Here is a 25,314-nt window from a genome sequence, read left to right on the forward strand (position 1 = left end):
GAAAGACAAACAGGAGTGCAAGTGAAACAAGAAAGAAATCCGTTATTAATGTCTTGAAAATTGTAAAAGATTTTGGGGAATGCATTCTTTTTTAAAATTTAAACAATTTAAAATATATCTAATGATAACATTTAAAAGAATTTTCAAGAATTTAAGGAATTTCACGTTTTTAAAAGAATTAATCTTGAGTGTTATTCATCTTTACGTTTTATTTTAATGTTAAATGCATATTTTAATTGCTATTCAAATTTGTAAATTTACGTGAATCAAAATGCTTTTTTTTTTTGGAACTAGTACCGATATTAGGCCGTTTCTTCCTACCTTCCATAATTTCATCTTACACTCACATAAACTCAAATGCCAATTATACCCTAGTTTTTAAGGTTTTCATTTTGAGTCGTGGAATCTATAATCCAGAGATGTTCCGGAAAGCACAATATGTTCGGGCAATCCCAAATACAAAATTTGTATTTTAGACTACCTTCCAAATATAATCTTTGTATTCTAAAATACAAATTTTGCTATATGTTTTGCAATAAAAACAGCTGGTATAAAAACAGTTGGTTCATTCCAAGCTGCAGAAGACCTCTGCCAACATAATTAAAGAAAGAAAGATATATCAAGATTTTGCAATGAGCATTAAATAGAATGAACAGCTGGTTCTGGCTAAAACAGCAGGGAGGCTACTACAAAAGGACTCTTTAATATGATATACATTTTGCTAAAATTTGTGCGAACCTGCTGGATGATTTACGGATATAGACAAAATGATGACTAGCAGAAGGTGAATAACTTACCATCTTCTGTTGGTATATATCAAACAACTTACTACTTGTATGCTAATGGACCAGATCTAGACACTGCAAACCTAGGAAGAGGACTGGGACCAGTGCTTCCAGAAGTTGAACCTTCAACAGATTTTACCCTACTACGGCTGGCGCTGTAATCCAAAGGCCCAGAACTACGATAGTTCCTTTGCTTGTTCTCCATGTTTCTTAAACTGCCAATATCAGCATCATAGAGGTGTTCCTGACTATGTGACGATGATGATCCTTTGAAGTATCCAGAATCATGGCCATAATACTGTGGTGAGTCCCCACGAGGATGCCTTAAGACAGGAGAAGCATGTGCTAGCAATACAGCAGGTGAATGACGGGGTGACGCGTTCAGTATTGCCAACGGAGTGGATTGAGTATCTGCGTAGTATTGCCCATATACTGAACGGAGAATGGCATATGGAACGTGGCTTTCCAGCGAGCTTCTTGGAAGGTAAGGTGAAATCTCACAAAGCTGGTCTAAGAAGATAAGCTGTGCTACAAGATGAGACCTGTGCAATACCAAAATACAAAACATCTAAGATAACCGCAAAGTACAAAATCAAAGAATACTGTTTCCCAGAGCAGAGAACTGATGCCAAACCGCAGATGAAATTGTGCTTTAGTATATTGCAACATTACCTACCTAATATAAATACACAGTCATTTGTGTTTCAAAAAAATCGCAACACCACACACATTTACCTGTGTGTTTCGCTCCAAGAATCCAGTATGATATCTGCAGAGAGTTTCACAAATAACTGCAATGTGGACTTAATACTAGCTTCGGCTGACATATGACTTGATAATTCAGGATCCATTCCCTCGCTGGCATGTCCATTTCTTAAAGACTGCCGATGCTGATGTTCCCGTTCCAATCTAACAAACTCACTTCCGGCAATCACTGCAGAAATGCACCTGCACGATATCATATGATTAGGGTTAGACAGATACCAAAATTAGTATATTCTAACGGCAATGAGTAGTTTGACTTCTAAAATGTTGCCAAGTAATGGAGTCAAAATACTATGCCAATAATTTCCAGTTACAACCCTATGGAATTATTGTATGGAAGTTAATCTACTGGCATTGGACTTATGTTATAATCGTGCCAACACAAAACACTGAAGTATTAAACACCATACCGACCTTGCCAAGCAATGGATATTGTTACTAAAACCCTCTGTGTCAACATTAAATGCTGTGCTGGACCAAATATTGGACATCATGAATGTGGCAAATAAGTACGGTAACAAGCCCCATGATCCATCACTTGCACCTCCTACTTCCTCCAAAATAGATCTTACCCAAACTGAATCGTGATCATTAACAACACCTACAGTATTTGCCACTGTTCTCATTCTTCTGATTTCTTCCTTTTCTGGTACTCCATCAGGTAGATGCTTAACCACCCCAGCTAGCAATGAATGAATCAAGGGGGCACCTTCTTCAAGTATAGCACCAGAAGCTTCAGCTAGTAGCCGATCAAAAGCCAGCGCAAGGCCAGCCTGAACACAAAATCCAATCACAGTTTCCAGATCAACTATTTGCTTCACAGAGGCTTCTCTTTCAATTCTATCACCAGCGTGAAGACTTGAAGCAACTGCTTCTAGCACATCTCGGTTTGAGCGTAGTGAAGTGTCAATGCAATTTAAAAGAGCAGCTGTGTGTTCTTTTAGCATTCTGTCTAGCCTGTCAACTCCATATCCACCAAAAATACGTACAAAAGCCTGTAATTCCCTGAGGTCGGTTACTGATTCTGCAAAATATCCACCGACAGGCCTTGTACTCCTGAAGCATTTATGAATTGGAACAAACAAAATCCCAGCACCTGAAACATCCTTTATTATGTTTTCGATATACCAGTTGCATACTGTTTCTGTGGCTGATCCCGTATGTTGGTCTGTTGACTTCTCAAACAAGTGCAGAGAAGAAACTGGTCCTGAAAAGGCTTCTGAAAGCAAAACTTCCCGGATACCCTGAGTAATGTCCATGCTGATGTGTTGTTCTGCAAGATGAACAATGCTAATATGTCTCTTAATCAGTGATTCCAAAACAGTAGGCCGTTGAAGATCATTATCAGTTTTCAGAACACCAAGCAATCTTCTTCTGAAGTTGCCAAGAATGCATTCTCTCATGTACTGCACAAACAGATTGATGGGTTAAAATAAGGACAGAATGAACAACGTATGGTTAAGAAACAGTAAAATTCGGTGGAGTGGAAGCGGATGCATATAAGACTTGGGTTTCATGCATCATTGTTACTTGAACAAGTGACTAATGATGCAACTGGACCCTCTAAATGGAGGGGTGCACTTCAAGAGTAAAGTGCAGCATTGATAACCATTGATGAGTAATGAATAACTTACAATTTTATAAATGTTAACACTGGGGTAAGAGATCATGGATATCTACAAATCTAATCCTTTAACTTTCTTATTGCTGAATATACTCACTTTGACCCTTAAAGCAGGCATCTAAGTTGGAACGGTTTCAACCCGTGAACCTGGTTGGCCTAACTCAAATAAGAGCTCAGAGTTTAGTTCATATTGAATAATAGAGATACAGATACCTTCAAATTTAACCTTTTACACATAAGAGCTTCTCCATGAGGATCTAACACAATCTATGCCTACCCAAATTCTACCCCATATTAGATCTAACTCCAACCAATGTTCAATCATTATCATTGTAGTGTGATGCCTACGGACAATTATTTATTTGATAATACTACTACAATCTAGATATATGACTTGGATAGCAGATTTCTAGGGCTCTTGGCTTAAACTTCTATTAACAAGAGTTCCAACAGAACTTTAGTAAGCAGATTTAGCTATCATTTTAACAATACTTTTACATCTAAAACTCTCTGTAGGGTTCTAGACCTAAAGTTGCATTATCCACGGTTCTTGACCTCACTATTCCCCTACTGTTCTTCCTTGATGGCAACCACTGTAGGACAAAATTTCAAAGCTCGATCCCTAGGTGTAAGAGAGGCAGATAAAAGATATTCCTGAACATCATTTACCAAAATCAATATATCAACAAGGAACAACTCACGAAAATTGCACTAGAGTTATGAGATTTCACAAAGAAGAATTTTTAAGTAAATCTAATGAAAATGAGATAAGATTAAATTCAGATACTTAAGCAGGGCTTTTCCATAATTTTATTTTTCAAAAAAGAAATACCTCTTTCTTATGCTTACTTTAAAACATCTTTTACAACCATTATGCATGCTTTCTTATAAACCTCCATTATTCAGAAACCTTGCCATTAAGCAATAAAACTAGCTAGGAAAGCAACTCTTAATAGTTGTATGTTTCCATATCTAATACAATATCCAAAAAAATAATGCGCATTTCCATTTTCCATTAACAAAAGACTCACTTATTCCTATTTCTCTCCATTCTATTACACAAATATCTTTATCATATTTTTACTGTTTTACAGTCCTTTTCCTGGATTTGCATATCAATAATGACATATTTTACTGCTAGTTAATTTACACTTGACCATGCTATACACAGTTTCTTCAAAAGAGCTGAAAGTCAATACCCATTCAAGCATAGATTTATTGGCCAAATTTTGTTGAAATATGGCACTATTGACTCTTCACAATAGATAAATAAATTTCATGAAGAAAAAAGAGGAGGAAAAGAAAAAACCATCCCTAACCTCTCTCAGCACAAAGACATGGTTTAAAACACATATAGGCTCCATATCGTTTAAAACTGAGCACAAATTGGTCAGCCTCTGCATTGCAGCTTCTAACCTGTCATTAAAAACAGTAGACAAATTAAAAGAATATACTTATGTAGTTATTAATACATATTTAGGACAGGATTATTATGACATACATTTTGATAGAACCATTATTTTCAGGAAAACTCTCATGGCCAGGTAAAGGAAAACCAGCTGTTCCTTTCGGAGATTTATATGATGGAATGGAAACTCTTGCCGTCTGATTCAGATATGAAGCTGCTTGTTCTGGAAGAAGCTGATGAAATCCAAAGGTTAGTTCTTAGAAATAGAGGTAACTCGTTAGCTAAAAGTATTTACCTGATTCTCTAAGGCACCAAATCCTCCTTCAGAGTCAAGAATATTTATTAATCCTTCCAATCCTCCCATGATAGATTCAATCAGAGATTCAACATAAAGAACAGCATCCCTTCCAATTTTTGTAACCTGCTTGCAGCAAAATTAAGACACCACATTTGTTCAACATTTCCATTTCTAGCTATCATCACATATAACACCTAATGATCAATCAGGAAGTAGGAAACGGAAGTTCATATGACTATTAAGTCAATATGAGATTTCATTTTTCAAAGGTAATGACATTATTTATACTTTTTGACTAATGATGATATAAGAAAAATACAGATTTCCAGTGAAATCACAATCCACAATGACTATGTAGCTTCGAACAGAACATTAGAATTCCTTATTCAGAAATTGTATGAAGCCTTATATATGTGAATCGTCCACTTTTAACAGATCCATAAGCAACATTAACTCTTTACTTCCGTAATAATAAGTTTTTTCATTCAAAAAAAGTATTAATGAAAATAAAAGATTGCATTCAGTAAATATTTGGAATATTTGAAGATGAATTATTCAACTAACAAAAAGAAAGCAACAAAATACCACATTAAAAGAAGAAAAATGTAACTCCGAGCCTCCATCAAAATGTGTTAGTAACGGCTCACTAATTTTTGGTCATTACTTGACGGTTCAAGTAAAACTGCTGGCAAGGAATTGTTTTTACCTCTTCTGGAACAATCGGAGATGCACACTCGGGAAAACTACTAGCAATCCCAAGCCATGCACAGCAGTGTTGAGGACGCCCTTCTGGACCAAACATGGTGTTTCTAAAAACCTATTATAGGAATACAGTTTGGATTAAAATGGAAAATAAAATCACAACTTAAATCCATACAACGTCTTAGCATACTAACTAGGAATCATTCTATAGAAATTGAAAAAATCAATAAGGTTTGCGTGGAATAAGGGCACTCACAGCTGTCAGGTGTTGGTGGTAGAAATACAACCTCCTAAGACTACCATGCTTTGAAAGTACGGATTCCAATTCATCTACACATCTGCATAAAATAGAACCACAATGCCATAATTATCTCTTCAAGTTTTTTTAATATATTATATATAAAGAAATTGTCATGGAGACATCACAACCCACAATTTTGCACAGCTGCCATGGCAAATCACAATACTTATTGATGTTGTGCTTGCAACACAGCCAACACTCATGATTGTAAAATCATACAATCTTACACAAAAGGTGATGATTTTGACTCTACCATTGTAAATCTCATTTTCTCTCTTTTTTATGTTATTTATAAATGGGGCGGGGAAGGGGGAGAAAGAGGATTTTAAAGATTCAGGCTAATCATTTGATTAATGAATAACTCAAATAAGTATCAGAATGATGTAGTAAGTTGTGGATTCAAACCTGGACCAATTGTAAGCAGCATTCCCTTCTGACAATAATCCTTCTTTGCCAGTGGAAACTGTAGCTTTCTCCAAATGCCTAATGTTTATAGATGAACGTGAAGATGTGACTATCAATAAAATTGATAGCCAATCCTTTCGAAAATCCTGAAAATAGTACTAGTAAGTGTTAAGTGTATGCTCTAAAACATTAGGTTGTGCGTAACTAGAAAATAAAGAAGAAATGACAAAAAAAAAAAAAAAAACTAGAAATTAAGGTTCTATCACTAAAAGGGCTATACAAACTTTACATGCATTGGCACTCTAGCATGAATTTCAACTATTCTTCTCTACGATACCAATGAATTAAGCAAATGATATGCACAAAATATACAGAATGGAATAATTCTACAAAAGTGCCAAGTGGCAACTTGGTTATGATTATTGCTTGGAAATTGGTTACTCTACCAAATGGAACAAAACCAATATTATGCAAATGGGTATATACTAAAATACAAGGCTGATAGTTCTATTGTAAGGTACAAGGCAAGCTTAGCAGCTAAGATGTTGACACTGATTACAAGTTAAAAAGGACATTGAATTGATTGAAACAATCACCATGAGCATCGTTTGAAGATTTACTAGAGTTATCATAGGTTTAGGCTTCACACAAAGTCAAGTAGACCACATCTTTTTGTTAAATATATTGAGTCAGGGGGAGTAATGTTACAACAATGTTCCTGGTGCATGTGGATGATATTACAATGAGAAGTGATGATGAAGAGGAGCAACAACTATTAGGCCAACATCTAGCTAAGGAATTTGAAACTAAAACCTTGAGAAAATTAAAGAATTTTTAGGGGATTGAAGTGGCCTATTTTAAAGAGGATATTTTCATATCCCAACATAAATACATTACTGATTTGCTGAAAGAAATGTAAGATAGCATACAAGCCTGGAAGTACACCACTTAAGACTGAAAATATGATAAAAAGAGCTTAAGAAATTGATTATCTCTCGGCTAATCTTTGTTATTTATTTATAGAAGAAAATTACATCAAGAACACCAAAAGGTACAAGAAAAAGGCTATATCTATGTAATTAATGCTGATAAATAAACAGCTCATAGGTACAGCATAATTAGCAGTTTTCCAACACAACTACTAACTACCTATACTTAATACGTATTCTAACAAGACCAATTGATCCAAATCTGAAGTTGGGAAATGTAGAAGATACAGCAATTGACAAGGAAATGTACCAAAAATTAGTTGGCAAACTCTTATTTGATTCACACTAGACCTAATGTTGCATTTGTTGTGAGTCTAGTCAACTAGTTCATGCACCAACCAGAAGTGATTCACTTGCAGACTGAGCTAAGGACTGTGCAATACTTGAAAGAAACCCTAGTTAAGGAAATTTTGTTCCAATGGAATGGGAACCTAGGACTTGAAGTATATACAAATTTTGGCAGGGTCAATTATGGATAAGAGGTCAACTACGGAATATTGGACTTTCCTTGGTATGAATCTTGTAACTTGGAAGAGCAAAAAACAGTGTGATAGCTAGATCTAGTGCTGAAGCAGAGTTTAGAGCAACAGCACAAAGGATCTATGAGCTGCTATAGTTGAAAACCATCTTGACAGACTTGGAAATAAAGCATGATGAACCAATGAGACTTTCTGATAACTATTAGCATAGCCTATAACCCAATGCAACATGATAGAACCATATACATTGAAGTTGGCAGGCATTTTATCAAAGAAAAAGTAGACAGTGGTTTGATCTTCACTCCATATATCTCCTCACAAGACAAACCTTCCAGATTTTCTAACCAGGGGGCTGAATAGCAACAACTTTGAATGGATTGTTTCCAAGCTAGGAATGGAAAAATACCTAATTCACCGGCATGAGGGAAAGTTTCACCGACCGCATTTACTATTTCTTTATTTAGCATACTACAAGTAAGTAAATGTGGGAAATATCCCTGAATCACAGAGATTGGGCTATATCCCTGAATCATAGGGATCTGATTAAATAAGTCCTGTCATTGGATTTCCTAAATTAGCTTTCCAGCCTTCTATATATGACTGATGTATTCTTTGCATAAATGTATGAAATCAATTTATTCTACCCTAGTTTCTGAGAATTAATAACTAAATGCAAGAATATTTACATCAATAACTGTAAAGCACTGTAATCCAAAAAGCATATACATCGCACAACTAAGATATTGGAAAATGGCCAGTACAGATGTCCCACATACCGACAGATCACAAGTGATAGCAGATATATTTTCACCCTGTGGTTTGGGCAAGTTTTCAAGGTGGTGAACAATCTGCTGAAAAAGTCCTTTCAGGCTAGCATCAATATCAAGAGCCACCATTCCGGGGGTGCCGAGTAAAAACCGGATCCTTCCAGCACAAGATGAAAGATATGATAATGAGTAACCTCGAATTGCTGCACTCAAAATGAAACAACATTTAACAACCAAAATATCCATTAAAAAATAAGTTAAAGAGAAAAGAAATGCTAGTGAAACATCAACTAGTTAACAGGCCAATGAATGCATCTACTGGCATAGGAATACAGGAATGCCTTATTAATAGACTTCATAATAAATTTAGGGTATAAAAGAAAATTAGCAATTAATATACCTCAAAATAGGGCTATATTTTTTAGTTAGGACAAAATGATACACGTACTTGTTTCTTTTATAAAGAATCAGAGATAGTACATATTCCCTAATGCAGGATAAGTTAGTACACATAAAGCTAATCTAACCTGCAATGTATTTGCGTACCAAACAACATAAATGATCCATTCCATCTAACAGAAATCCAATTGTTGGGTCATTTGGATCCTGAAAACAAGATCATGAAATTTCAAGTCAACAACCTTATCAATAGATTCAAACTGTATGGTAATGGAAACTAGAGATAAGATCCCCTTTAATAAACTCACAAATTAAGGCATTTTTCAAACTATTTACCAACACGTCTATGACAAATAGATCACATTTTTCACATGATGAAGTCCCTATATCAAATTTGACTCTTTCCCCTTACTCTCCTTTTCAATCCACACAAGGACGGATAGTCAAAAAGCAGGGACAATTGTCTATGCAACTATGTACAGAAGTAGATTATGTAAAGTTTGATGTTCATTGGAGATTTACCAATAGGTAAGTCTGGGTGGTAATATGGTAACATGCAAGAGTGAGAAGAAAATATGATTGTAAGGACTAGTACAAAGGTAGAATATTGTGCAATGGCTCAGGATTTCAGAACTTTTATAGGTAAAAATTATACTTGATGACAGGACAAAAGATAGTGATAGAATAGCATTTCATCAAGGAAAAATTACATACTATTCTCATATTCTCATAGTTACTACATGAGTCACTTTGGCTTTAGTTGGAAAATGTACTGACCGAAAGACTTCCTATATGGAACTTCCAAGATCTTACATGTAAGTTGGAAATAATTCTTAGAAAGTGTTTTAAGTCTAACTTCACCTCACAAAATCAGCTTATAAGGTAAGGTTTCTACTCACTTATGTACTATAATTTGATCACATTCTTAGTCAAATAAGATCTCCAATACACTCACTCATGTCAAGAATTGGACATCTCTAATGTGGGACAAGATATTTGTAGATAGTTTGGTAGTGACCCGATAATGGGTGTCCCGATATACCCAACAAAATTTGTTAGGATAAACTCCAGCACCATCTTAGGAAGTGAAATTGCAGTGGAACTTAACCTCACAAAATTAACTTGTAAGATGAGATTTACACCCACTTACGTACTATAATTTGGTCACATCTTTAATCAATGCAAATCTCCAATACACCCTCTCATGTCGAGAATTAGACATCTCTAGCATCAAACAAGATATTTCTAGATAGTTTGGTAGTGGCCCCATAGTGAGTGACATAATATGACTACAAGCCTTTTCAGGATAAACTCTAGTACCATCTTAGGAAGTGAACTTTAAGCCCAACTTAACTGTACAAATCAGCTTCTAAAATGAGATTCACATCCACTTATGTACTGGAATTTGGTCATATCTTTAATCTCCCAAACTAATAAATATCCATTCCCCTACTTGAGAGAATGGACTACTATAATTCTATATTTTCCTTATTCTTATAGATTTAATTTCCTTAGTTAATGAAATTAGGTTAATATTTTGATCCCATATTTTCTATAATATGTCTATTTTGTAGTCTAAAATTACTAGTAACAGCATTTATTCTTAAGGTTGTATATATTGTTCCCTAACATTGCAAAATCATCAAAAAATTCATATTTCACTTTACGTCACAATTCAAGTTTTCAAGTGTTGGGTCAATTTGTTTGTAATACGGTATTAGTCTTGATTTTGGTTCATCCACATCTGTTCAAAACAAAAAATTCACCTAGATTTCCATCATCTGATTTTGACAAGAGGGGTGAATCAATATTTAAGGTCTCACAACAGCAACAATTATGGCAAAAATAGTCTTGATAAAGCTAGGGCAACACACCACATGTGTTGGGAACAAAAAAGCCCAAAAAGCCAAAAAGCCCCAAATTGGAAAAGGCCACAAGGCCAAAATACCGACAAAAGCCCTATGGGCCAAGGCCAGTCCATGGGCCTTCTTTTCAACATGTAAAAAATATTAATTTGTTTAAAGTATATTTTTGGACCTTCAACCCAGACTGATCCATCACAACCTTTTGCCTAGATCGACCCATCTCAACCTTCGGCTCGGACCCGCTTGTCTCGACCTTCAGCTCAGAAAGGCCAATCCTAATCCTTATTCTAGGCTAGCACGTCTCAACCTTCAACCTGGGTCGTCCCATCATGACCTTGGCCTGGCCCGACTTGTCTTGATCTTCAGCCTCGACAAGGCAATCTTAAGGTTCAGCCTCGACTGGCCAATTTCAACCTTTCCCCAAGTCGACCTGTCTCGACCTTCAGCCATCTCGACCTTCAGTCTGACCCACCTTTCTTGACTTTTCACTCGGACTGCTCAACGTCTCGACCTTCGCCCCAAACCCAATCGGTCTAGACCTTTGATCCTGACCAACCAATTTTGATCTTCGATACGTGCCAACACACCTCAACCTTCGGCTTGGACCGCCAATCTCAATCTTCGGCATGGGCCGATCCACCTCAACCTTTAGCCTGGCCTAGCCCATCTCGACCTTCAAACCTAGGTGACCCATTTTGACCTTTGGTCCAGGCCGCGTCTCGACCTCCTACCTTTCTCAGCCCGTCTCAAACTTCGAGCTATAACTTTTCCCCGGGCTGAGTTGATTCAACCTTCAGTTCGAGTCGACTCGGCTCAAATTTTGGTTTGGGTGGACTTGGGTCAAGCTTTAAGCCGAGACGACTCACCTCAACCTTTAACCTAGGCTGAAGGTATTGTTTTAAAGAGTTAATTGAAGTCCTGTAGTGGGATCAAACCCACTTTGGGCCTTCACCCTAACCCACTTTATAAGGTTTTGGGGGTGGGGCTTCTTTTGGTCCCCCTTATTCAAGGGTGGGTTAGGGCTGGCCCACGTGCCATGGGTTAAATTGACACCTCTCCCTTATGCTAGCTTTTGAGATTAAGTTAGACTTGATTCCAATTCTAATAATTTTAGACGCCTCGTGTTTTGTAATTTGCATAGAAAAGAGCATTAGTTTGATTAAAAGGAAGGCAATAAAAGAATAAGAAATAAAAGCTTACTATGTCCACTGGTACCACTCGAGTAGTTTTAGATCTTGATGATGCAACTCCTACATGTTGGAAATACCATATCACTTCACATTGAGCTAAAGCCAAGGCAGAAAACACCATCTGCATCAAATATAAAATCATCTCAAACAGATTGGTTTAAGAAGGTTAAGATACATGAAATACTAAATCAAAATTACCTAGCTATTTACAAAGCTAAAGACAAGTACAGTAATATGATTAAATTCCCTGGACATGAATTTAATTTAAATTTAAGATACCAGTCCACCAAATACAAGTCTAGAAATGTATATAAAAAAGCCGGTTAGCCTAACACTAACTTTCAAGTGTCTACATATGCATGCCAACCAGCTAGAAACTACACATAAAAATTACTTGTAGACCATATTAGAAAATATTATCCACTGGGTTGATAAGTAATTAAGTTGTTCCATAATAACCACTCCTTTTAACTGGTTGAGTAACTATAAATATTTTTCTATAGCTACTTTTAGTAATTTTTCTAACGATTTATACTCTTAATGATATGAATCCATAAAATAGATGTAATAATATGCACTTGCTTAAAATCGACTCAAGAAAAATTACAAGCAAAACAATACCAAAAGCTTAAGCAACAAGTGTCAAAGACACCAGATTTTTTCATGCTTCAAAATGCCAAAAGAAAGACACCTGAATGTTGGGGGCCAACAGACTGGGCTGATCAGTAAAAAACAGCACCATTCTCCCAATCTCTTGTTTCAATAAAATTCTCCTTTCACGATGAATAGCATCACAAGAGAATATTGCTTGCTCATGCACTTCACTGGAAAAGTCAAACAGTTTTACAATTTGCACTGTCAGTTGTAATAGTGAGGATGCATCAACCTTAGAAAATGACAGGAAAACACCCAGAAAAGAATAACAAATATCCATATAAAAAAGTAGAGGCAAGAGTGATTTCACATAACAAATAACAACACAGAAAGTTTTCCATAAAAAATAGACAAATATTTTATTCTTTATATGTCTCCTTGAATTTAGAAGACCATCATTTAGTTCGGTCCTTTTAAGTGAACCACTTCTTGCCAAATTTCAAAAATAAAAGCACATCCAAATCTATAGAGGCTACAAAAACCATTGAATCCCGTAAAATGAAACACCCAAGTGCGAAATCTTAAACTTCCCTAATCCTAACAACAAAATAAGCAATCCAAGAACCGAAAAATGGAAATTTTCATCAAATTCTTACGCGAAGCAATTATCAAAATGGCAAAGAATTTAGTGATACCACAAAATATGCTCCCTTCTATTATATTAAATTTCAAGTGCATCAAATAATCAAGGCATGTCCAATAACTGGACAATAATCAGGAACTACCAAGCCTTTAGAATGCATAACTGTTTTCAGACTTATTCTAAAACAACTTAGAATTCAGTCACCAAACACTGAAAAAAGTAACCTGGAATAATCATGGAGTCATGGACAACTCACAAAATTTGACTACCTTGATATCTCATTCCCTCTGACACAATAAATTTAAACAGGAATTTTGTGTGTACCTTATCATTTTTTCAACCTGTTTTGCAACATTATACTCCAAATCTGCCTCCTTTTGCTTTGTGCGCCCAGATTTTGCCATCTTCTTAGACTCCAATATTCGAGGAAGAACGTACAACTGGTAATCCTCATGCAGAAGTATGTACTGCGTATTCATTTACATATATTGTCAACTACTGTAGCTAAGGGCACTATTCCAAAGTGAATGAGAATAAATTACCTCATCTCTGAATAATGTGAGGACTAAATTCTCCTTCAATACAACCTGAAATACCAAAGCCAAACAGAACTAAGGAAGCAAACTTAAAATAACTGAAACCCACACTACTTCAGTATAAAACCTTATTGTAATTGTGACAACATTTGGATGATTATGAGTAAGTGAAGACCCTTTGCATGGCTTACCAAGAAGTTAACTTAACACCAAATAACAGTAAATCGATATTATCTAATAAAAGCACAGATGAAATACTCTATACCATTCTTATCAAATATCCTTCCACAATTGCCTGACCGCAGAAGAGAACACAATGTTTTTCAAGTGTCTTTTAAGGAAGGCTGTTCCAAGAGTTGCATAACCTCAGCCTTTACCAACCAAGCTATCTAAGGACTGGGAATTAGCAGTAACCCCAGGATCTTCAAATACAATAAATGTTGTATGTGCAATGCAATTGCAAGTCAAGAGGAAAAGGTTACCAGACTGTGAGAATGCCTGGAACTTGCTCACTACCTTGCAATCTGCTTTTCCTGATTTTCACCTTGAGGCCAAGGTGAAAGTTTTGGCTTGCAGTATTGTTAGAAGACCTAAAATTAAGCAGGTCTATTTTAAGTAGAGAAGTAATGGACCAGAAGAAAACTAAGGCCAATAGTAAACAAAAGTTAGTTGGAATTAATTAGGAGGGTTTGTTATAGTTAATTGAGAGATTTCCTAAATGTCCCGAGAGGGCAAGAGAATTAAGTCATTTGAGGCTGAGAATTGCTAGACAGTTAGGAGAGACCAGAGTCTCTCTAAAGGATAGACATTCTTATTACCCCTTCAGACTACTCTTACTTTGAGTACAGAACTGAGACTTTGTTCTTCATTCAATATTCCTAACTACCTCCACATTATATTATTCAGACTTCAGTATCAATACTACATGGATAAAGAGATCATAACGGCAACAGAAATAGGACCACAGATGGTTCAGATGGGTCCATTTTGCAAATCATCATCTGCTTAATATTAACGTACATGGTTGGGCACATCTAACATTGCAATAAGGCTTTCTTGTTTACAAGGTCATCCGTTCAAATCTCAATAATTATATAAACATGGAGGTGTTTTGCCCCAGTAAAAGCAAACAATTCAGTACACCGCATGTTGCAAAATCAAATAGAAACTCTGCAATGTAGGTAAAGCATGAAGTATACCAAAGCAATATCAATGCTAGTCACACGACGCAGTTCATCAGGGCAGACTAGATACCCAAATAGAACCCATTCTCGATATGCAGTTACATTTGCTAGATCTTGTGCTCTCTGCAGAGTTGAATGAAAAGAGAGCATTAGTGTAATTAAATTTATCAATTTAGAAGTCGATATCAATATGGTTCACCAACAAAAATTTACATTACCAGAGGATGAGCAGAATTTGTGAGTATGTCTGGATACCGAGGATGATATGGACTTAAAAATCCCTCATTTCTAAGTTTCCTTGTATCTGTTGATAGAAATATAATAGGACCCACAGCTTCCAACACCTGGAAAAAAGATATCAAAATTTTATAATTTGGACCCAAGTCAACCTCACAAAATGCAGCTCCTAAAAAATGTACAAAGGCCGGAGAAAATAAATTAAACTTAATCATGCAAAGACAGAATCACAGAAAATAATTAGTTAGAAGACCAGAAAACATAATCGTCTTGTTTACCATATGCACTTGACAATTATGTGTATAATATTGATTTTAGGAAAGGATGAAATTAACCTCTCCAATACGAGGGCTCACAAAATTTAGGTCTTCCTGTAAGCCTTTCAGGGGTGGATCATAAGAGTCAATGAACTGAACCAAACTGTAAAGTAGAGAAAGAAACATATTACAACTAAAATAATGACCATTTATTTGCTATAAAAAAAATGGGTGAAATGGGAAAGGAAAAAATAAATTAAAGAACTTCATATCAAAACTGGTATAACATTCATTTCATTATTCTTTATCAAGTCCACCCCCAAGGGATTACTTTTGCCAATTTAACCCCTCAATTATTATCAGTTCATGATTTATTTCTTGTATAATGGACTGAGTATAGATAGGAATTGTATTTTCAACTGGGCCTCAAAATGCCAAATGCAGGCTGATGGATGCAAAATTGCTTCAGAGGAATTGGTTTGATTTCCCTTTCTCCTTCATTGAATATAAATTCTATTTTATTTATCACTGATTGTCCTTTCAACCTTATATCCCTTTGAGTAAGTTGACCACGTCTTTAAATTGCTCAATAACATTAATGTAATTCTTTTCTCATTCAGGAACATAGTATGGGTCAGATGATTGGAGAAGAAGACGTGTCTCAAGGTCTCTGCAATTTTGAAATGCAGCCATTTGTATCTAGAGATGTTGTTTTGTCTCAAAAGCACGTTCATGAGCAGTTGGGTTATCCAAATCTGTTGAAATTGAAACTTCCGGTTCCAAGTCTTAAGAAATCAAAGTGTTAGGCTATGAGTCATGTCAATTAAGAAAACATGTTTAGGTCTTTTTTCTCAAGCAAACTAAAGTAACATGAAACTAAGTTTTTACTACCATTCATTCAAATCTTTGATTCCAAACCATGTAACATCTTTTGGTTTTAGATATTTTCTTACAACTTTTATGAATTTTCTAAATGTATTTGGGTATACTTAATGAAAGATCAACCTGAACTTTTATCTATTTTCCTGTCCTTTGTCAAACAAATCAAGAATCAGTTTGGAAAAGTAATTAAAATTTTTAGGAGTGATAATGCCATAGAGTACTTCTCTTCTAAACTTTATTTGTTCTAGTCCTCACATGACATTTTATATCAATCAAAATTTTCTCCTACACGACGGCAATATGAAATAACAGAAAGAAAAAACAGACATTTGGTGCTACACGCACCCTTGGTTACTTACGTTGTATGACAAGATCTCAGTCTAAGCAATGGCCAAATTGATTACCATGGGCTTAATTCTGGTTTAACACAAACCAAAGGGCCTCCACCAACATGACTCCTTTTAAAGAACTCCATGGGTGTGATCCTCCTTTACTTTTGAAGGTAACCACTATCCATCTAGAGGGGAAGTGTGAATTGGTTGCAAATACAAAGAGATTTTATTGAAGGAATTGAAGACAAATAAATCTGTGAAAGGAACAAGATCAGAATCAGGTACAAACTAATAAACACAGGCTTGATGTGGTTTATCAAGTAGGAGATTGGGTTTTCTTGAAATTACAGCCGACTTAGATCCTTAGCTGGAAGGCCTAACAAAAAGCTCAGTCCAAGACTTTACAGACCCTACCAAATTGTGGAACACATTGGCCAAGTTGCGTACAAGTTGTAGCTCCCGAACATATTTGTACTCTCATCCTTTCATGTATCTTTACTTAAGCCAGCAGTACAACCAGCAACATCTTCACAAAAGCTGCCTCCCACGCTTTCTAAAGACTATATTTTTTAAGTGACTCCAGAACAATTGGTGGACACTCAGAGTAGTTCTCAAGGGGAGTTAGAATTCCCCCAAAGTAGAAAGAGTGAGAAAGTTGGGAATTGGCTGCTTATAATTACATAAATCTACAAATAGGGTACCAAATAAACTAAGGGTGTCTAAGGAATTTAAAACCGGACAAGGCAAATATACCCAGTTTATAAGTCAAGTATTACCCATACCTATGTCTGGTCAATCCTAGTATTATCCGTCACCATTGGGATGGGTTCAAACAATATCCACGAGTACAGGTTTATTTGTCATCCCTAACCACAAGCCAACTGTACATAATTGCATATAGCAAATGGCTATAAACATTTTTTAGGCATCTCTATTAATGAAAGAAAAGTGGATAAATTTTCTTAAAAGTTCAATTATAGAATATGATAGGTCCATATGTGCAAGTAAACATCCATCCCTATCTACTATTATTTACAAGAAATATACAATAATTCAAGAAAACTTTTAAAAATTTCCTACCGATGATAAAAGTCACAATCTCGCTCATTTCTTGACATTGCATGTAGAAGGTTATAGGTTTGTAGCAACATTTTCCTTGGCATCTGCTATGAGAGAATTGGTTTAGATAATTACTCTCATATATAGTTGACCAAAAAAACCAGTTCAATAACATAAAAGCTTCTCATAAGTAAAAAAATCAAGAAATTTGAGGGCAAAATAACTTGCCTTCTCAGAGAAAAGGTTAACCCGCACAAAGGAACAGAAAAGATCCATAAATGCATGTAGTATAAGAGAATTCTGATGGGGCTGCAAAACACTGTGAAGTTATTAGAGATATACACAAATTACTAACTTATTATATATTAGTTGATTTCTAACATTACAACATATATTAAAACCATTTGAAGGAAGCAATGATTTTAAATGAATAAGCTAAAAAGGGGCAAAGATAAACTCATGATGCCTCATTTCCTATTCATTTCATAGACGTTGAAAGACTTTTCGAGAAATTTGATGAGACGCCATTCTTTTATCCTACCAACTGATAAGCACACAAGCCCTAGGGATAACTCAACCTCAAAATATAGTTAAGGAAGGGGTGATGAAACACTTAATACTTCACCAATCATCTAAAACTACTTGACGTGAGACCTAGACATTCAAAAATACCTCACGCCTCACCTACTCACTCTACAACACTTCACTCAATGACATTTACTGGTGTCAAAATGGGTTCAAACCTATGAGCCAACATAGCTCACCACAGATTCGAGTCATGTTGGGTTGAAAAGAATTTTTTTTTAAAAGTGGGTCAAAATCAATGGCTAACTTAACTAATGCGTTAAACAAGTTTGAGTTGGTTTAGAGGTGGGTTGATTCGTAACTCATTCCTAGATGAATTTTGAATCCCCTTGCTCAACTCAAACTGAGATAAATAGGTCAGGTGAGTCAACCCATGACAAATCATCTTGATTGTAGATAGGTAAGTTGAGCCAACCCACATTAATTGAACTATAATAAATATATAAATAAGTTGGAGAACAAAACATGCTTAAGTAAATCAACACAGCTAAGCCACTAACCCGTGGTATCGTTGCAATCTCTTTGGCCTACCATAAAGTGAGCCAAATTGAGTTGACCCATATTTAGCTAAACTCATAGTGAGTCAATTCTGTGAACTGAGTTGACTCACTTTGGCATACTTAACTCAACTTCTTTGTTGGTCAAAACCTTCCATGGGTAGTCCTTAAAAGTTTGAAAAAGGGAGAGCGAAACACTTAAATACTCCACCTAACTTTCCATACTACTCAATGTAGAACTTAGACAACCCCACAACATCCAAATCCCTATCATTAGCCCTAGTATTCATCGATGACGAAAGCTTTTGCACTCAAAACTCACATAGAGAGAGGGATAGGCAGATATCATATAATGTTATTTGTAAAAGCCACTTTTGAGATCCTTGCAACAATATTCAGACTCACCAACAAGGTAATTACTGTACTGCTTAGGTCCAATATAAGTCGCAAAGCTTGTTCACGAAACACCATCAAATCAAGAAGTAGCTGCACACACAAAAGAATCATTACTTTATCAGTTCAGGTAACATGAATTGAAAATCTCAAAGATATGGCGTAAACAACCAAGACTAGATGACATAAAAAGCACCATTCAAAAGAATTGTTGAATAAAATCATAAATCACGACGATAGTGAAACGAATAACATCTCATTAAGGCCAGTGATAGCAGGAGAATGCAGAAGCAGCTCCATATTTATATAACTTACATTTTTCCGATGATGTGCATACAAAGGCTAAATGCAAGAGCACATAAAAGATAGAATGATCAAATAAAACAATAAATGCAAAGCACAAAATAAAGACGAAATTGACCTTTTTCTAAACAACTTCTATGTTCTCTTCATCAATGTCAATGTAAATTGTCTTGATGCATAGTGCACCAATGTTGCAAATCCTTGTTTGTGTTAATGAAACCAGAACAGTTAGAATATTAAGACACTAAGTTAAAATTAAATATTTTTTTTATTCCCGTAATAATAGTGTTTTCTGGTTTTAGTGCATATAAACGTTGTTAGAGTCTGTGTCCCCAAAAACAATTCGGGACTGAAAGTAAAACATTATATATTTGCAAAATAAAACTATAATTACAGGGACTAAAAATAAAAAACTGAGATATTTGCAAGGACAAAACTATTACTCTAAACTCCATGAGAAGTAAGGGGTATCAACACCCTATTTTTCTCACTTTCTTTTCCTTATTAATATGCTAGATAAAACTTGGATGCAATAACTTGTGTATTGTTGTGCTAGGCTATTCTCCAATCATAAAGGGGTTTCATCTTGACTAACCGCACAAGTCTAGTATTGTAGTATTATAAGATAAAATTAATCTTAAGTATCTTTTACCATAATCTACATGTCAAATAGAGTGGACCTCAAACTAAAGTTAGGTCTCACTTAATTCAAACACGTTCTTTTCCAATCAATTTGCATTTAACTGAATGGTCCAACTACATGAATCTAAGACATTATTTGTGTCATCATTCACCTAATCTCCCAAATCCAATAGTTAGTGACTTGTGACGTGTGATTTTATATTGTCTTTGCAAATGCCCCACTTTTTCTTGAAGCTTACAGCTGTGATGTTCAAAGTGTTAGAACATGTTGACAAGGAAAGAAGAGAAAGAAGTAAAGATAGGTTTAGAGGTAGAGATAGCATTATGACCATTAGGCCCATTAGTGTTTCTGTAACAAAGACCGACAATAGAGACTAAAACCAACACTTTTAAAACTATAGGGACAAAAACCCATAAAAGTTGTATAAAGGGAAACACATGCTAATAAACAAAAGTATCACAATATTACCTGCACCCACGGTTCCAGGCTCTGTAAATGAAGCTCCGCGTTATCTTGCAATGAGTCCCAAGCAGTCTTATCTATCTGCATCCATTTTCTTCCCAAATGATGAAATTAGCAGAGGCCATCATCAACATTCAAAATATAAAGAATATCAGACATCACTTCTTACACGTTCAAGTTGCAATTTGCTGAAGTGTTCCGGGAATTTCTTAGAGAGCAGGACACAGATTCTAGGATGGTTGGGGAACACACCAGCTTTCCAAAATCCTTCTGAAAATACATGGTTGAGTGGATCTGGATAATCCAAAAGTTGATTTAACCTATACATCTTAGCCATTAAACCTTCGGCAACCTCAGTGAGTTGGACAACCCACTGCATGTTGATACCCTTGTGTGATTGGGATGGAGTTGTGCCCTGAGACTGCCCATCATGATATGTATTCCTAGAGCTACTCGACGACAACGGAGAAGTCATTTCCCTTCCAAGGTAATCCGTCCATCTCGATGGCCCATCCCAGTCCCTTGATCTTCCAGCAGTAGGTGATAATGAAGAATCCTGGTTTGATAACTTTTGCCTCGACTTTGCCATGAACAAATAAGCAGTCTGCATATCAAGTTTTCCACAAATCAAGCTCGTGTATAAATTAACCACCACCAACTAATCTCTCGAGCTTCCCTAACTTTACTATCACAATTCCATTATATTTCAATTTTCGTATTCAAGTAAAACCACTCCAAGTTCAACTTGATTACCACAAAAATAACCTCTAACAAATATTCTCAACTCCAAACCTAAAATCTTCAAAAACAATAACACAGGTATTCAGCTCCCTAACATATATTAAAAAAAACAAAAAAAAAAACGAAAGAATGAGCTAACAATCAACAACACAGTCAATTTCCGCGCGCACACGAGTCCTTGGTCAAGATAAGTAACGAATTGTAAGCGTGAATTTGCAGTTTAAGCGAGCTATTAAAAGAGAGCTAAAACCTAATTCCACTTTTAGCGGTGATGAGCTAAGTGACAGTAACAAAAAAATAAAAAAGCAAATGTAGCACCAAATCTGACATTGAGTAAAACTGCACAACGAAAAACAGAAGAAGCACTTCTTTGCACTGAACGAAATTCAAAGCAAGACAAAGAAAGAAGCTCACAGTCGAAGCAGAGAGAGAAGAAAGAGAAAAGCGTTGAAGAAGGAGATAGTGTCAGATCTGAGAGTGTGTGGTTCGTTCAAATTGGAATAGAATTGAATATGAATTATGAAATGCGAGATGAGAGTGGTGTGGTGGCAATGCAATGCAAGTGCGGGAGCTGGCTGCACTTTCAGCGTGGATATATTAGTGTTACCTTCCTTTCCTTCCTTATTTTCTAATTATAAATAATTGAAGTTTTAGTTTTATTTAAATACCAAAAGCAAGATCCGCCGTTTTTCTTTTCTTTTTCAGATTAGTTCTTATTCCTATTTCTTCGCTTTCACTTCTTCACGACGTGCTTCGACGTATGCTCCGCGTCCTTACTCTCTCCGTATATTCTTCAAAATACATACCTGCATATGTGTCACAGCAAACCTATATAAAGAAAATAAAAATAGAGAGTTAATTTTATTATAAATTAAAACTAGTTTATCTCAAATCACAATAAAATGTTCAAAAATTATATGAGAGAATTTATGAAATTCAATAAAAATTAAGTTTTAGTTTTACCAAAAAGAAACTTCTGAAAATTCTTATCCATCACTGAATAGAGCGAATTCAAACACTAACTCGAGAAGTTAATGGAATTTCCTGTATTTGATTGCTTTCCTTTTTTAGAGGTTACAATGCAAATTGATTAGATATTTTTATTTAAAATCCAGTTAAGTATGGCAAATTAATTAATCGAGAAAGGTTAAATTTAATGTTTTTTAATACATAGTATTTTACACACTGTACTTTTTAATAAGAATTTTTTGTCTAGGATTTTTCATTAATCATTTCATTGGGTTATTTCTGTTCACTGTCCTAATTAACAGACTTCACTTTATAACTATTTTGACTTCTCTGTATAACTATTTATAATCGCTTTTTTCAATTTGTATATTATTTTATCAATTTTATCCTCGTCAATATAACCCGGTGTATTAATAAAAAAATATTTATATTTCTTATTTATTATTATCATACAAAAATACACATACCTGTACTTTAACTAGTTGGTCGTAATAATTAGTCCAGAGTGAAATTTCAGTAGTTTTTTATGTCGTCTAGAGTTATGTTTAAGATATCATATTTTTAGATAAAAATTTGTGTTTTTCTATTTTCAATTGTTGGTTTTTAAATTTCGTATGTAATTTAAAAAAATAACTATTAAAGCATAAATTTCATTAAAAATATAATATAGAAACTGTAACACCTAATTTACTTAATAACATAATTAAAGGAAGCATCACGCTGAATAATATAGAAATGCGGTCCATGAGTTTAAACCTTACTCCTTACAATTTTTCAAGGAAGTTCGAACATAAAAGGCACACCAGATGTCAAACAGGTACAAAGATAAAACAACAGTAGTTGATAATACACCAAAAGCTAAAATAAAACATGGGTCGTGGCCCTAGAGGAAGAGCCCAAATAAAAGAAATTCAGCCCAGATAGACTATGCAGTGGAATCATCTCTCTCATGTTGACCACGAGTACCTCTCGCATCTGCTCCCATCAATAAATTGATGATCATCGCAAAGGTAAAAGAACAACATACAAAGCAATCAAACAAGCAAAGGGTAAGCTAGAGCCAAAAGATTTTATCATGCAATCATGTATACTTTCACAATCCAATATACATACATCATCCAAGCATGTTATGACCTTCCAATCAATACACTAAGACTCGACTCAACTCATCCGGATACATATAATCTGGTCGGATTCAGCGGATGCTTGCACTTGTGGTGGATTACCCTGCTCACCCCCGAGCTATGTGTTACAAGTGTTACAATAATTTAATCCCCCACAGACAAGGTTAGCCCTTAATGAGTTTCAGGCCTCCTGTTACTCTCACCACAAGAGTCAGTCTGCTCTAAGTGAGACTAACTGACTCCTTAGAGTGTCAAGATGCAATCCTTACCTTGAATCCTTACCAAATTATATAGATGGGGCACCACCATGAACTCCCACTAACAAGGGCCATTGAATTATGTCCCGACCACTGAAGCACGACCCTGAAATCCCACCTAGAGATTTCAATGAATTACGTACTGACCACACACTATACATATTCAATCAATCGCATAATATTCATCACACACATCAATTTCATATCATCCTTTTGTAACCATCCTTCATTCATATTCCATGTGGAGTCAACAACAACTCCGCCTTCCCAAATCCACAATACAGAATTTTACCTCATGCCAATACCATGTCAAGGTCGTCATTTCTTATCCATGAATCCCTCTATACTTCATATCAACTCCATAACCATCTCATCATTTTAAATCCATGAACCAATCTCATACATACACATCATGCATCTTATGCTTTTAAGCAGACCAAATCACCCAAAATATATAAATCATACAAGAACAGCAGAGGAAGCGGAACCTGATGCACTCTCGCCCAGTCTCTCGCTCATATAGAGGAGTCTCTCTCAGGCGAGAAAGTCTCTCGCTCAAGCGAGCTCCCTTCGCCTAGGCAAGGGCTCGAAAAGAGGAACAGTGGCGTTGTCATGCACTCTCGCTTAGGTGAGACCTCCTCACCTGAGCGAGACGTGCTCTCGCTCAAAGCTGGAGCTCATCGCTTGAGCGACAGCTCGCGCAGGCAAAAAGGGGCGAATGCTGCTAATCTCGCTTAGGCGAGACAGGTTGCTTGGGCGAGAAAGCAGGACCCTCCACTGTTCACGCAAGCACAAATCGAACGTTTCATCAAACCAAGCATACAGTTCACGTTCATAGCAACACAACTACAATCATACATACAACATCACGAAAAATGGCCACAGAACTCATCAATATAACTTAAGGCGCAAACCCTAACTTCCCTTACCTGGAAAAGGGTTAGCAAGGACCTTGACGGCACGACAACGAGCACAATAGCTCTAGAAACGAACTAAAGGGTGGAGCAACGAGTCATCCTAGCTCAACGTAACAGTGGAAGCAAAACCCTAGCAGAGGCTCACAACTGCTCAAGAAGGAGTAGAGAGATCTGTTTTTCTGAAAATGGGATGAAAGAGTGGGGTTAGGTCAGATTAGGGTATTTGGTTCCCTATGGGCCAGCCCTAGGCCCAACTCGCATGGGATGACCCTTTTAATTTAGGGCAAAAAAAAGAATAAAGAATTTAATGGGCTTTACAGAAACTATAAAATTTAGTGTCGAAAATAGTGGCCAGCTTCATATGTGTATTTTCCGGGGGATTACTATGTGTGTCTGTTGTGTTAATGATCAATAATTTGTTGAACTTGAACTACAAATGAATGATCAAGGCTGAATATTGTTAATACAACATAAATCAATGATGTCATGATAAAAAATGCAAATAAATTCAAAGGTAGATCGTAACTCATTCACATATATACAGATGAATCCTCCCTTTTTTAACTCATTTGACTACAATAATAACTTACTTGGACCGCTAATTTACAAAATATGTCAGGAAAGTAAAAATTCTTATGAATGTGTAATAGTCACACTGTATAATTTTAATATTTTATATAGCCCAGTCACTAAAGAGATAAAAGAAAGGAACCATTTTATAA

General features: G+C 35.7%; 1 protein-coding gene across 2 annotated transcripts; it reads right to left on the reverse strand.

The window, feature by feature from the left end:
• Nucleotides 1-615: 615 nt before the first annotated feature.
• On the reverse strand, nt 616-21,958 carry GRL (transcription activator). Of its 2 annotated transcripts, none has more exons than XM_028062504.2 (24): nt 21,740-21,958; nt 20,754-21,188; nt 20,591-20,665; nt 19,189-19,269; nt 17,930-18,010; nt 17,723-17,805; nt 15,507-15,591; nt 15,153-15,278; nt 14,950-15,057; nt 13,757-13,801; nt 13,539-13,681; nt 12,669-12,801; nt 11,988-12,098; nt 9,051-9,129; nt 8,533-8,726; nt 6,289-6,434; nt 5,839-5,920; nt 5,587-5,697; nt 4,878-5,003; nt 4,676-4,815; nt 4,494-4,590; nt 1,965-2,956; nt 1,521-1,733; nt 616-1,327 (listed from the first exon to the last, which is right to left on the reverse strand). In XM_028062504.2, the coding sequence occupies exons 2-24, from the start codon at nt 21,171-21,173 to the stop codon at nt 829-831; spliced, it is 4,170 nt and encodes a 1,389-aa protein (XP_027918305.1). In that variant the 5' UTR covers nt 21,174-21,188; nt 21,740-21,958; the 3' UTR covers nt 616-828. The 2 variants fall into 2 exon arrangements, with proteins under 2 accessions (XP_027918305.1, XP_085527641.1); XM_085671515.1 differs by having other exon boundaries at nt 6,289-6,446.
• Between the last annotated feature and the right edge of the window lie 3,356 nt (nt 21,959-25,314).

This window comes from Vigna unguiculata, chromosome 3 (assembly GCF_037176805.1).
Source record: "Vigna unguiculata cultivar grain cowpea cultivar isolate G323 ecotype 2 chromosome 3, ASM3717680v1, whole genome shotgun sequence".
NCBI classification, from domain to species: domain Eukaryota; kingdom Viridiplantae; phylum Streptophyta; class Magnoliopsida; order Fabales; family Fabaceae; genus Vigna; species Vigna unguiculata.

What these genes read in the sequence shown, in the direction of transcription:
- GRL (XM_085671515.1), bottom strand. Translation starts at nt 21,173, where the DNA reads ATGGCAAAGTCGAGGCAAAAGTTATCAAACCAGGATTCTTCATTATCA. An exon ending in CTAGCATTGATATTGCTTTG is followed by an intron (nt 13,802 to 14,949) that starts GTATACTTCATG and finishes TTGGTATTTCAG; the next exon opens with GTTGTATTGAAGGAGAATTT. An exon ending in AATATCCATTGCTTGGCAAG is followed by an intron (nt 1,734 to 1,964) that starts GTCGGTATGGTG and finishes GATATCGTGCAG; the next exon opens with GTGCATTTCTGCAGTGATTG.